General features: G+C 49.9%; 1 protein-coding gene across 10 annotated transcripts in view; it reads left to right on the plus strand.

Annotated features, from left to right (window-relative positions):
* Positions 1–13,716, plus strand: part of LOC118235671 (HMG box transcription factor BBX) — a 41,699-nt gene that overhangs the window by 22,869 nt on the left and 5,114 nt on the right. For 9 of the 10 annotated variants that reach the window (XM_035433270.1, XM_035433268.1, XM_035433275.1 and 6 more), the window contains 11 exons: positions 1,638–1,715; positions 1,819–1,899; positions 4,456–4,530; positions 4,731–4,811; positions 5,518–5,595; positions 6,219–7,134; positions 9,448–9,589; positions 10,156–10,304; positions 10,471–10,560; positions 11,036–11,227; positions 12,489–12,693. In XM_035433270.1, the coding sequence (XP_035289161.1) occupies positions 1,638–1,715; positions 1,819–1,899; positions 4,456–4,530; positions 4,731–4,811; positions 5,518–5,595; positions 6,219–7,134; positions 9,448–9,589; positions 10,156–10,304; positions 10,471–10,560; positions 11,036–11,227; positions 12,489–12,693 (2,087 nt within the window). The remainder of the gene's footprint in view (positions 1–1,637; positions 1,716–1,818; positions 1,900–4,455; positions 4,531–4,730; positions 4,812–5,517; positions 5,596–6,218; positions 7,135–9,447; positions 9,590–10,155; positions 10,305–10,470; positions 10,561–11,035; positions 11,228–12,488; positions 12,694–13,716) is intronic. The other variant, XM_035433277.1, reaches the window with a different exon arrangement.

Here is a 13,716-nt window from a genome sequence, read left to right on the forward strand (position 1 = left end):
TGCAATATGTATCTCTCCGCACCCCCACTCAGGTAGTGAATATAATGAGTAGCTGTTTGTGGCTGAGGTGAATAGGATCTGACAGTCGGGTCTCCCAGGATGCAGCAGATGCAACAGTGACAGTGAGCGCTGCTGAATGCACTACGCAGGATCGGTCCAAGCCCTGGCAGGGTCTGTGTGTGTCTGTGTGCATGTGTGTATGAGTCTGTGTGTCTGTGTGCATGTCTGTATGAGTCTGTGTGTCTGTGTGCATGTCTGTATGAGTCTGTGTGTCTGTGTGTATGTCTGTATGAGTCTGTGTGTGCACATTTGTGCCTGGGCGTCCATTGCTATGGGTGTGTGTCTGTTGCATTCATGTGTGTGTCTTCGGTACATGTCTACATGTCCACCTGTGCCTGGGCATTCCTGTGTGTGTGTCTGTATGTGTGCATATCTGCGTGCCTGCCAGCCTACCCGTGTGTCTGTTTCTGTGTATGTATGCATGTGTGTGCGTACGTGTCTGTGTCTGTAAGTGAGGCAGACCTGCAGGGAGCAGAGCCTTCAGGATCAGGGTAGAATCTAGTGAATCAACGTGGTCCAGCCCCTCCCTAGCCGAGCCCGGCCCAGCCCCGCCCCGCTGATGTGTGCGAGGCACAGGCCCAGCTGTGCCTCCCTCGGCTGGCGCATATGACTGGGACGTGCACTCCACTCTTCTGGAGAGCAGGGGGAGGGCTCTAGGGCCGAGCAATTAATAGGCAGCCGAAGCCACTGCGAGCACTTCATTACCGCGCAGGGGGGGGGGGGGCTAGGGGGGGCCGGGGAGGAGGGCTGGGGGGGGCTGGGGAGGAGGGCTGGGGAGGGCCGGGGGGGCTGGGGAGGCCTGGGGAGGGCTGGGGGGGGCTGGGGGGGGCTGGGGAGGGCCGGGGAGGGCTGGGGGGGGCTGGGGAGGGCCGGGGAGGGCTGGGGGGGGCTGGGGGGGGGCTGGGAGGGCTGGGGGGGGCTGGGGGGGGCTGGGGAGGGCTGGGGGGGGCTGGCGCTGACCGCGCTCAAGTCTCCGCGGCCGCGTATCCCGCTAATCCTCTGCAAATTCCATTTAGCCGCTGCAAATTGATCCTAATTACCCAGACGCACAGCTCTCGTGCCGAGAGGGAGTGGGAGGGGGGGAGGGGGGGAGGGTGGGGGGGTCGATATAAAACGGCCTGGCGGCTCAGGAGCCGCGCGGCGGCACCGTATCGCCGCATTACATCATCGGCGAAGATGGCTGGCTCCTGGCCGGAGAGGAGGGAGGCAGTAAAGGGTGGGATTCAGGGAAGCCTGGCCTGGGGAATCGCACACTGCCTACCTCTCTCAGCGGAGATATGAGACCAGGCCCTGCCGAGACGCGCTCAGCCAGACAGTGCAGACCGCCACAAACCCCCCTCCTCGTACAAACCCCCCCCCCCCCCCTCCCCCCGTACAGAACCAGTCAGGACCAGTTTAAGCAGGGAAAGTAAGATGTTCCACCCACCCCGGTTCAGCTGTGACCTGTTTCTTAAGATACAAAATTCAAGAATTGTCACATGCGTTGCTGCCATGTTTGAAAGTCCTCCAATGCTTAGGCGCATTTTGGACTGTTTAGATTTGTGATGTGTAACGTAGACGTCCTCTCTCTACCGCAGATCTCCTCCAGCACCTCTCCGACCTCCGTGGACTCGGGCAAGCAGGCCGAAAAGTCTGCCTTATTCAATCTCTCTGAGGTACAGCGTCGAGCAGAATATTGATTATATTGAATATCTTTTTTTACCGTTGTTTTGATGCGGTGGCGGCCCCTGTTCTAAAGTTCCCGATCTGTCTGGGCAGATTTCCTCCAGCACTTCCCAGTCAGGGGCCGCAGACGTTGCTAAGCACCCTGGGAAACCTGCACTCTTCCAGCTAGCTGAGGTAAGACCCCCTGGGGTTCAAAGGTCAGAAGTGCATGTGTTCATGCTGGAAGTAGCTAGTTCGTAGGCATTTGAATGTGCTAAATTAAAATGCTAGACGTCAGCACGCTTAAAATGGAGGAAGCCCCGCACCCAACACTGATACCTGCTGAAATGATTACAAATTCAGTGTCTGTTATTTCATGGTCAGAGGACCAATATTTTTGTTTTTTCTACAAGAGAGCGTTGAGCAGCTTTAGGCTAGGACGAGCACATTCAGCCTGGTTTCGTGCACGTACTTAAAATTCCACCCCCGTCCGGCGTCTTGGTCCTCTTCCAAACAGACAGGTCGTTTATTCAGATATCTAATTAAGCAACTCGTGGAATGTGCCACAAAAGCCATGAAATGGGGAGGGGGGGGGAGGGGGGATGCTAATGGTCGCTGTCTTTTGGCTGGTTGTAGGGCAGTAGGCTGATGCTTCAGAGAAGAAACGGACAGACACGTCCTCTTTTTGCGGTTTCCCTGTGAATGGGTGGTTTCTGTGGGTTTTGTGCTTGACATTTATTCCTGTATTTATTCCAGTGGATATGTAGAAGCCCTCGCCTTTATCGCGTGCCAAATTACAGCAGGATTCGAAAATTTGGGGCATTTGAAGTGAAACGTATTATTACAAGCTGCACTACAAAATAATGAAGACCTTTTATTTCTAAATTTGGAAGGTCGCTGTAAATGTGAGGCAAGTGCACCAAGGGTTTACAGTTCTCTGTGCCTGTGATGCAGTCCTATAGATCTTCATGCTTAACAATCCGGATAATGGTGTTTTTAGTGTTTGGGAGCCGTGGAAATCGTATGAAATACGGAACCTTTTTTTATGGGTGGGTTGGGAGACCAGTGGGGTCATGGCAGGTTATTTGAATCTGTAAATTGAAAAGTCAGGTTGTTTGTGTTGAAGTAGGACTCAAAGAAAGAATACATGGTGCGAAGCCTGTTCTGTGAAAAGGCTGAATGTGACTGATGGTGAATATTAAGCACTCGTCTAGGTACTGTATGCTGTAATCATAGGCTCCATGAATATGCTATTTACTCAGAAACATGGGTGAGAGTGAGAGACGGTGTGGGGTATGCGTGTGAGGCAGAGAAAGAGGAGTGAAAATTTTATGTGAGCATGTTTGTGTGTGCGCGTGGGTGTGTGTGTGCACTCGTGAAAGTGTGAGAGAGAGAGCGAGAGAGTGCAAATTTTGCATGAGCACCCGAGTGTGTGAGAAACTTGAGTGTGTCTGTGTGTGTGTAGCGTGTGTCTGTAGCGTGTGTGTGTGTAGCGTGTGTGTCTGTAGCGTGTGTGTGTGTAGCGTGTGTGTCTGTAGCGTGTGTGTGTGTAGCGTGTGTGTCTGTAGCGTGTGTGTGTGTAGCATGTGTGTCTGTAGCGTGTGTGTGTGTACGGTCATTGTTGTGGTGGTCACCGTCACCATTCAGGTGAGGACATCACCCGGAACCTCTTCACACCTTCAGACACTCCCCCCAAGTGCCTTTCGCACATAACCAATAATATGCCTTAGACACAACCCTCATCTGAATATGTTCTGTAGAGTACAAGAAGTGTGTATTTCAGATACAGGTCCTCCAAGCATTAAAAAAAAAAAATCCTCCATGAAAGATGAATCGCACACTTCTGACAGGTCCAGGGATCACACAAAGGTCACGGGGACTCAAATACCATAAGGGGATTGGGGGAATAAAGCCTCTTTGGGGCTTCAGAGCACTTTCTAGCATCAGTCAGATTCAGTAAAGATACGGTGCGCAGTGGATTTGGGCTCAGGCCAGCATTCATGTTCTTCGTGTTCATTGGCTGAGCACAGGTCCTTAATCCTGTGTTTTATGCGCTCTGACAGTCATATTATGAATGCTGGGTTTTCTCGGAAGTGAGTGAAGTAAGAAAAGTGTCCGGACAGACTGGGATGAGACCCTATCACCATGTGTTTTGACCACTGCGCTCCAAGGGAGTGCAAATAAAATATCGAGCCAAACCTGTGGATAGCCAGATGTTCTTAGGATGAGGGTCTGGGTCTTTAGAACACACTGGCTGACTGCATAGCACTTTACCTTATGTGTTTGGCAGGCATGTGTTTGAACATACAAATTGTTTCAGGTGACTTGGTGAGTCACTTTCTGGCAGTAAATAATTATTGCAATTAAAAAGTCTAGTTTTTCTTGGAAAAGCTATTTCTGTGGGCCCTGGGAAAATAAGGGATTAAAAAATGCATGATTTCATTCAATAAAATACAGATATTTATGCAGAGTTCACAGTCAGAATCAAAAAAGTCATAGGGCATTTAAAGTACAGATGAAATGCGCGTTATGCCATGAATGAGTAAAGTGTAGATAGGGGGTGTTGCGTGACCAATCAGATGCTAGACAGAAGAGACTGAGTGGATTGTTCCACTTGATTTGGTTTTGTCTGTTTTTGGTACGCAGTTACCTGTGAATACAGACTGGTTAAGTTCATGAGACTATGATGTGGATATTTTTCTCTGTTCATCGCCTTCCTTACAGTTTTGGCCTTCTGTTTGGTCTCTGCAGATTTCCTCAAGCACTCTCAGGCCTGCAGCAGAAGCCACAGCCGCTGAGGGAAGGGCGTCTCCCGGCCTGGCAGAGGTGAGACCGCCGGAGGGACTTGCGGCCCTTGCGGCCGGCGAGCCGGAGGTTTACCGGAAACCTTGCGCCGGGCGTCGAGAAGGCAGCGTCCCTCCTGGGCATTTGAACCTGCAGCGTTCTGTAAAGCCTGTTTCCCTGCGCCAGTTCCCCCCTCCGCGCCGCGGCTAACTGAAGCGTTGTTGTGGATCTTCCGCCCGCAGGTCTCCTCTGGGACGCCGCGGCCAGGACTGCAGGGCCCGCTGAAGGCCTGTGTGAACTCTCCCTTGTTCCAGCTGGCGGAGGTGCGCTTTCCCCCCGGTCCTGCGCTAAGAGGCTACGGTTTAAGGGGCTGCCAAACCGCACTCAGGCTACGCCTCGGCTGCGCACCTTCCATAAAATGCTTAAAGCTTGGCGTCCACCACAGGCGGCAATGCAGTGGCCCTTTAGAACGATAGTACATGGAGGCATCCGGGTTTTTGCAGGCACAAGATAGGGCTTAGGTGGCGACTTTGTGTGACAGCGACTGCGGTCGGTCCGGCTTTACATTACATTACATTACAGACGCTCTTATCCAGAGCGACGTACAACAAGTGCATTAGTTCAAGGTGCAGATGTGCAAAAGAAACACACTAGAGTGAAGACATACTTATGTGTGCATACTTATTCATTACAATGATCACAACATTGTTGTTTAAACCAGATGAGTAAAACAGACATCTTTCTTGAATGTGTTATTTATGAAATTTAAATATGGACAAAAATCTTGTTTTAAAGGGGTTCAAAATGTTCCTCCTGACCTCAGTTTGGGAACAGCTGGGTTTTATGTTTTGCCATGTGAGGGTCAGGGTGCTGTGTGTCCACACTCATGCAGCTCCACGGTGTGACCGCTAGCCTCTGCTGCACTTAGAGCGGCAGGCTGCATTTAGAAGCTGCAGATGGAAATTTCTGGAAGCCTGTATCATTCCCTGCTCTGGGAATAAGGAACCCTCTCTGGTCTCTGTTGTGCAGATCTCCTCCAGCACCTCTCATGCCACCGGGCCAGAGGGGAAGCCGTGTGGACAGTCTGCTCTCTTCCAGCTTGCTGAGGTAGGTTGTTTTCACAGGCGCTGAAAGCTCGGGGTGCGGGCCTGGATCCTCACGTGACTCAAACCTGCAGAGCCGGACCGGAGATTCAGTGTTGATTTAAATTAATTATCGTGATTTTACACCTCAGTTGATTCACTTGGGCGGAATCAACATGGCTTCTTTGTGAATGAACTTACTGTACTGATTTAGCTGAATTGTTGCGTTAGAGCCCTGTGTGTAAAAATGAAAATCGTGCCCCCTTCTGGCAATACAGTATTTGTATGATATGATATATTAATTGATCACATTTATTCTAATTCAAATAAATATCTGATACTTTTCACTAGACTAGATAATAAACAAGGTTTTTTGGTACATTAGACTTGGTATAGCAGCATCATATATCACCAAAGCAAAGGTACAGGTATGTCCGGTTGTGCATTCCTGTTCATACAGACCCATACTAAAAGTGAATGTCTTGATAGTTCTGTACAAATATTATTTGACACTTGTCAAATATTATTCAAGCCATACCAGTGTCTGTGGCGTCGGTTGAATTCCACCTTCTATCTGTTCTTACAATTATGTATCCCTCTCCCTCTCTCTCTCTCTCCCTCTGTCTCTCTCTCTCTGTATGAACGTAGATGTGCTTGGCCTCTGAAGCAGGGAAGATGGAAGCTTTGGCTCCGCTGCCCGTGGGCGAATCCACCACGGCCCCTCCCTCACACCCTGCCGCAGTGTCCAGCGACAGGCCGGAAGCCCCCGAACTTCCTCTGTCCTCTTCTTCCTCCTCTTCCACTTCCACATCCTCCTCCTCACCTTCGTCATCATCATCTTCCTCTTCTTCTTCCACATCCTCCACGTCCTCCACCCCCACCGACGCCAGTCCCCCAGCTCTCAGCCAACCCACAAATGTGAAGAAAAAGAAGAAGAAGAAGAAGAAGAAGGAAGAGGAGGCGGAAGAGAGGACTGAGGCCCCCAGGCCTGACTGCGAAGGCCCGGGGTCGCCCAAGAAGCCCTGCAAGAAGCGCCAGTCGTCCGACTCGGACCTGGAGAGCATGATCTACACCATCGAGGCGGTGGCCAAAGGGGCGTGGGGGCCGGAGGAAGTGCCCAGGAAGAAGGCCCGTTTGCCGGAGGGCCCCGGGGAGCCCGTCTCACCCAAGAAGGTTAAGCCCAAAGCCAGGAAGCCTAAAGCGGAAGAGAAGCCAGCGGCAGACTGCGCACCCCTGGAGCTGGACCCACCCTCGCCCCCGCCCCCGCCCAGCCCCAAGGTGGAGGAGGAGGAGGAGGAGGAGCAGGAGCAGGAGCAGGAGCAGGAGGAGGAGGAGGTGGTAGAGGAGCCTGCCATTAAAGCTGAGCCCCCAGCCCCTGTGGAGCAGCCCCCGCCACCCAGCCCCCCGCCGCTCCTCCTCAAAACGGAGGAGAAGGAGGCGGAGACGGAGGCCAAGCCCGAGAGCTGTGGCTCCAGGAAGTCGGAGAGGACCTGCAAGGGTGCCCTGTACAAGACTCTGGTCTCTGAAGGAATGCTGGCCTCACTGAGGGCCAATGTGGACAGAGGTACAGTATCAGTCCTTCATACTGCAGCATCACTGCTGTTACAATAAGCAGGGACAAACTTAGCATATTTCCAACAGCACTTTGTCTGGAAGTTTTTGTCCAGTATTGGTGAACATGAGTGCAGCAGTGGTGAACACAGGCGTACTGGCTAGCTGTAGAGAACCAGGTTTTGTGGGAATTCGGCCAGGACACCAGCGTTACCGCCCCTACTCTTTCAAAAAGTGCCCCGGGATCTTCGATTCACAGCTCCCTCGGTCCTTGAAAATCCATAAAAGTTTGTGAATTTGAGAAGAACACTTCCTTGATGGTCTAAAAAAAATTGGAAAGTGCTTGATTGCATAGTTGAATATTTTGTGCAGAAATAGTAATTGCCTTGTGGTTCTATTGTATAACTTGTTCTGGATATGTGGGCACCCAAGGTTTCAAATGCATTCTTGGTCCCATGTGGAAAAGCATACAACAGGACAGTCTTATTTCTTTGGGCCTTTGTTTAGTTAAGTTTTAGGTTTTCACTTGTTTATTCATTCTCTGCACAACCACTCATAATTGGCTGAGGTTGTATCGTTTTTTTTTTCATCGATCTGAATAATGTGAAATGTCTAATTACTAAACAGCTGCTGAAGTAAGGTGTCTCTTGGAGAAGTAGCTATATCTGATGGCATTGAGTGTTAAGTGAGTTAATACTTAATACCTTATTTGGCTCAAAAAACTGGTCAAGACCAATAATCAGCTTCAGGAGCGGTTTCTACCCCATCAGTTTTCAGCTCCGCTGCCACAGACTGCCATAGGCTACTTGCTTTTTTCTGGGGTGGGGTGGGGGGGATCATGTCTGACATTGACACATTTGCTCTCAAGACCAGGAGTGAAGTTCTCCCCACAACATTAACGCTTAGCGCGTTTGTTTTGTTTTTTTCCCCCAACACCAACTCTTTTTACCCTTGACGTTGCAAAAGAAGTCCCTGAAAAGTCCTTGAATTAGATGTTAAAGAAGGTGTGGGAACCCTGTTAGTGACCATAATCAGTTCTATAAACTACCATATTATTTTTGCGCAGATTTGTGGGCCAATGCATACAGAGGGACTAAATCATATGTTTACTCAATAGCACCACCATTACTGTGAAAGGGGACAAACAATATCACCTCTCTCACCATAATAATGTTAACAATTATCTGTTACTGTGTACTATACAGTGTAATAAGCTACAATATTCTTGTGTGACCCAATTAGGGCCGGTGCTGACAGTGGGAACTCTAACACAGTAACGCTGCTTTTACAGTGGAAGTGGTTAAACAACTAGGGACAGACTCTATTTCCATTATTAGGAGGAAGGCAGACCCCAGAGGTGCTTCATGTGGTTTGAGGTACAGAGTGCGGACAAGAAAAATAAATGTGATCAGACAGTATCGTTTGTGTTTGGCTGGGGTAACGGAAGTAATATGGTTCTTGGCTTGGCCAGCCCTACAAACTCTAATGTCTGTGACTGAGTGAGTGACTGAGTGAGTGATGAAGTTACACCATTGGTCGGCCGGATCACGTGTAGGTCCAGCCATATACTAGGTTTTAACCTGGTCTTGTTTAACACTAGTGGTCCCATGGTGTATTCATACCATTCATCTTTTCAGTACATTATAGCTGTCACTAGAGGGCAGCAGATGGGTGAGAACATGTGACCCAGAAATGAACAGGACGGAATAGCGCTGGTCTGACCATAAAATCAACCTTCCAGGCCGTTGTCCAGTAAATACTTACTAATTTCAGTTAGCTTGTCCAGATGAAGAAAAAACGTTGATGTAATGTATGACTGACAGGTCTTAGTTCCCTTATACCACAGGTTTTTGAGCACAAAGACTGTGACTATCTGATGCTGATTGGCTGATCAACGTCATGAATACTTTTTTATTTCAGCAGATAAAGTATTTGAAAATAAGTCATCTCGCTGCTTGTTAGAATTATATATGTATATACGCTTTAGTGTAGAGCATTCATTCTCTACACTTTCTCACCTACCCTCTTGTGTAAAGCATTAAAGTGGTTGTTTCTTAACATCAAAAATTCTTGCTATAATGTTGCTGTTTTGCTAATGTGCAAAATAGTGTAGATCTCAGTGTTTTCCGATATCGATAGAGCGAATTTTAGTAAAGGGGCGGCAAACTTTGCTGTGCTCTTGTGATAATTTCTCAGATAATATTTTGACTAAATGGTCCTGTGCCACACTTAGGAAGCGGGCAGTCAGTGCATCGTTGCCGGTGCTGTGCCTGTGCGGTCGGACGCAGGTGAAGTGTGACTGGACGCTCCGCTGTGTGTCGCGCAGGTAAAAGAGGCTCTGGTGGCCGGGGCAGCGTGTCCGACCACGAGGCCGGCTGGACCGAGGAGGCCTGGGCCTTCGCGCAGACGGGCGCCAGCAACCCCAAGAAGCTAAAGAAGTCCAAGTCCAGAGACGAGCCCGTTCCTGGGTGAGCACGGTTTTCACGGTTTCGGGTGTCAGCAGTTACCAAATGACGCGTGTAGTTCTTTAAAAATTTTCTAATTAATTTTAAGTCTTCTTTAAAAACAGTTAAAGTAAAATTTATTTGTCACATATATTTGTGTCATGATATTACACTTTTATTCAGCACCCGTTATAGTCGTAAACACAGTGGATGTTTAATGCATCAGCATGAGGAAGCGTAGGCCCCGTCGGCACAGACCTGGCGTCTCTAATAAAGGTCTGAAAGGTGACCAACACCCCCCCACCCCCCATGCTGGCGACCGGCAGGCATGTTGAACTGCGTGCCTGCGCAGAGCTGTCCTGGGGTGTGTGGCTCACGCTGCGCTCCGTGGCTCACGCTGTGCTCCGTGCCTCACGCTGTGCTCCGTGGCTCACGCTGCGCTCCGTGGCTCACGCTGCGCCCCGTGGCTCACGCTGCGCCCCGTGGCTCACGCTGCGCCCCGTGGCTCACGCTGCGCTCCGTGGCTCACGCTGCGCTCCGTGGCTCACGCTGTGCCCCGTGGCTCACGCTGTGCTCCGTGTCGCGTGCAGCTTGGGGAAACTGGAGGAGGAGTTTGAGAAGAAGTTCAACAGTCTCCCGCAGTACAGCCCCCTGACGTTCGACAAGAAGAGCACCTCGGTCGCCAAGAAGAAGAAACCGAGCGGCAACGGCGCGCCTGAGGCGCCCAAGCCCTGCAAGGGTGAGCAGAGGGCATTGTGGGATATCCCCAGGAATGAAACCTCCCATTTTTTACCTTAAGTCTCTGTTTTAAACCAGGTACTGCTCATTTCACTCAGGAGTGGCATTAATATCATTTAACATAGCATGTTATATTCTTTTTGTTTTGTCCTTTTTTTAAATCTTAGGTTCATCTCCATCTCAGAAAAAGAATTTATTCCACAAGATTGTTAGCAAGTACAAGCACAAAAAGGAGAAACCCAGTACCGTGGATAAAGGTGAATAGGCACATTCATCTCTCATTGTGATGTTTCAAACTCTTTTTTTTCCACCTTGCTTAAAAACTGCCCACCACATTCTTGACTGTGCGTGTGTGTGTGTGTTTGTTTGTTTTCGAGGGCAGGCTTCAGAGGGTTTGTTTCCACTTGATTGTTGCCTTTTGTGGCTTCCTGGCATGTATTAAAAGCATCCTTCCTCAACCAAAAGGAAACTGCCAGCAGTATTTAGGTCATTTTGAGAGCCTGGTGTTTTCAATGGGGCCGCGCGTATGGCTCATCTAGAAGGTTCCAATGCTGAGCTTCTTCGTGTCTGGTGCAGTCTTGTGGGGGCTGAGGTTGGGCCACCTGCTAACAAGAAAATAACAGCGTAGCACACCAAAGAGAAGTGCATTGTGTTTCCTGGCTGTATGTCCATGCTGGACGACCTGACCTGTGATTCCCTGACACCCCCCCCCCCCCCCCCCCAAATATGCAGCCATAGTGATGCAAGACCCCCCCGTGCTGGACGGAGGGCAGAAGGGGAAGCCGGCGCCCCCCTGTGGCCCGATGTCCCTGGAGGCGCTTGGGGCAGCTGAGATGCTGGTGGGCAGCCAGAAGAGGAAGGCCCGGAAGAATAAGATCACCCACCTGGTGCGCACGGCGGACGGCAGGGTGTCCCCGGCTGAGGGTGAGTGGCACGGCTCTGCGCAGAGATGAGGACCCCCACGTGCTCGCGTGTGTGCGCGCGGGCGTGTGCGTGTACGTGAGTGCACGTGCGTGCGTGTGAGTGCGCGGGCGTGTGCGTGTACGTGAGTGCATATGCGTGCGTGTACGTGAGTGCATGTGCGTGCGTGTGAGCGCGCGGGCGTGTGCGTGTACGTGAGTGCATGTGCGTGCGTGTGTGTGTGCGCGGGCGTGTGCGTGTACGTGAGTGCATGTGCGTGCTTGTGCGGGTGCCTTTCTGTGTGGAGTTTGCATGTTCTCCCCGTGTCTGTGCGGGTTTCTGTGTGGAGTTTGCATGTTCTCCCCGTGTCTGTGCGGGTTTCTGTGTGGAGTTTGCATGTTCTCCCCGTGTCTGTGCGGGTTTCTGTGTGGAGTTTGCATGTTCTCCCCGTGTCTGTGCGGGTTTCTGTGTGGAGTTTGCATGTTCTCCCCGTGTCTGTGCGGGTTTCTGTGTGGAGTTTGCATGTTCTCCCCGTGTCTGTGCGGGTTTCTGTGTGGAGTTTGCATGTTCTCCCCGTGTCTGTGAGGGTTTCCCTCGGATACTCCGCTTACCTCCCACAGTCCAAAAACATGCAGGTTAGGTTAATTGGGGAGTCTAAATGGTCCTTTGGGTATGAATGTGTGAGTGAATGGTGAGTGGTCGCTGGAATGGATTTGTGACCTGTCCATGGTGTATTCCCGCCTTTCACCCAATATATGGTGATATAGAGTCCAGACCCTCCGTGACCCTGGCCAGGAGTTGGCGGTTTAGAAAATGGATGGATGGATTTATTCAGATGAAGGCAACGGAGTTAACTGATGTTTGCATTCCTTATTTTATTTACTGCATGACATCAAATAGAAATGGCCAATGTAACCGTTGCGTGACAAATACAAAAAGTTTTGAGAACATAGCCAGACAAAACAATACAATTTTGGAGCAATTGAAACCAAACCAAACCAAACCAAACCAAACCAAACCGTGTGTGTGTGTGTGTGTGTGTGCGTGCACTCAGTCATACTTTGTGTGTTTCTCTTTCAAACCACAAAACAATGATTTCCAGGCAGTTCCTTATTTCAAAAAGTTTCTAAAGAAACCTGGGGGTGTCCCCGTTTTTATTTCAACAATGAAAAGAATTTCCAAATGGTTCCCCATTTTGTGTTTTTCCAGCTCATGTATGCGAAGTCATGTGAAATCTTTGACGGTATTGTTTGAAATTTTTTTTAATGGTCTTCACTGCCCACAGAGGACAAAGCCAAGGAGCTGATCCAGGATCAGGATGAAAAGCCATTAACCCAAGAGACTTTATGCAATGAAGAAGCGTGCTACGCTGACCCCAGGCCACAGGAAGCGAGCGACGCCGGCGCCGACACGCCCAGTGTTTCCGGCCTCCCGGCCTTCTTCAGCCTGGCCGCTCTGGCCGAAGTGGCTGCCATGGAGAATGCGCACAGGTCAGCTGCCAATCATCCATTACACAACACTGGAATCAGTTTAGTGTTTAGCGGGCGGGGCTCTGCAGCGGGGCTGCTGGGCGGCTCATCCCGTTAATCATCCAGAAATGAAATATATTGCGATATACTGTAAGTATGTGGACTCTTTGGAAAAGTGTGTTTTCCAGAATTTTTTTTTTTTTTTTTATTCAGTCGCCACTCTTCCAGTGCTGACTTTGTCCTGCAGTGCCTAATTGGCTTTAGTGTTTCCAGTGGACGATTGAATTCAGCGTTCCGGAACATCAGGAGAAAAATGGTGTTATACCCACGGAATTTTACCCATGTCTCTGGGTTCCATCTGGTCACATAAGCATGCCCTCGCCTGTCACCCGTGAGCTTAACATTACATTAAATTACATTTTATTTGGCGGACACATTTATCCAAAGCCATGCACAATAAGTGCATACCGATGGTCATTGGAACAACTACAGAACACGGGTCCAATAAAGTACAATTCAGTTATTCATAGCCATGAACATGAAGTCTAGTTCACGCAGTAAGCATAGGCTAAGTCAGTAAAGTTATGGAAAGGCAAACTAGAAGTAAGGGATGATTATAAGAGATATGATAAAGAGCTAGAAAATCAAGATGATAGTACCAGTTCAACACAACAGTGCTAGATGAAGATACACGTGTAATTAAAGTGCTAGAAGATCAAGATACAAGGATACAAGACGGTAATCTGTTAGTGGGAGTAACCCTGCGGGTAGTAATGTTGGAGTTAGTCAAGGTACAGTCTGAGGAGATGCGTTTTCAGACCGCGGTGGAAAATGGGCAGCGGCCGACTGGTCCATAGAGGAATGGGGAGTTTGTTCCACCGCTGGGGTGTGAGGGTGGAGAAGCTCTGTAGTCGGGACACATAGGAACCATTAACCTGGGTGGGAGCAAGTGCAAGTCGCCTCGCAGCAGCCAAATGGAGTTGTCAAGCTGGCATGAAGTGTTGGAAAGCTTCCGTCTTTGATAAGCGGTGAGGCCTTCGGCAC

This window comes from Anguilla anguilla, chromosome 9 (assembly GCF_013347855.1).
Source record: "Anguilla anguilla isolate fAngAng1 chromosome 9, fAngAng1.pri, whole genome shotgun sequence".
In the NCBI taxonomy this organism is placed as follows: domain Eukaryota; kingdom Metazoa; phylum Chordata; class Actinopteri; order Anguilliformes; family Anguillidae; genus Anguilla; species Anguilla anguilla.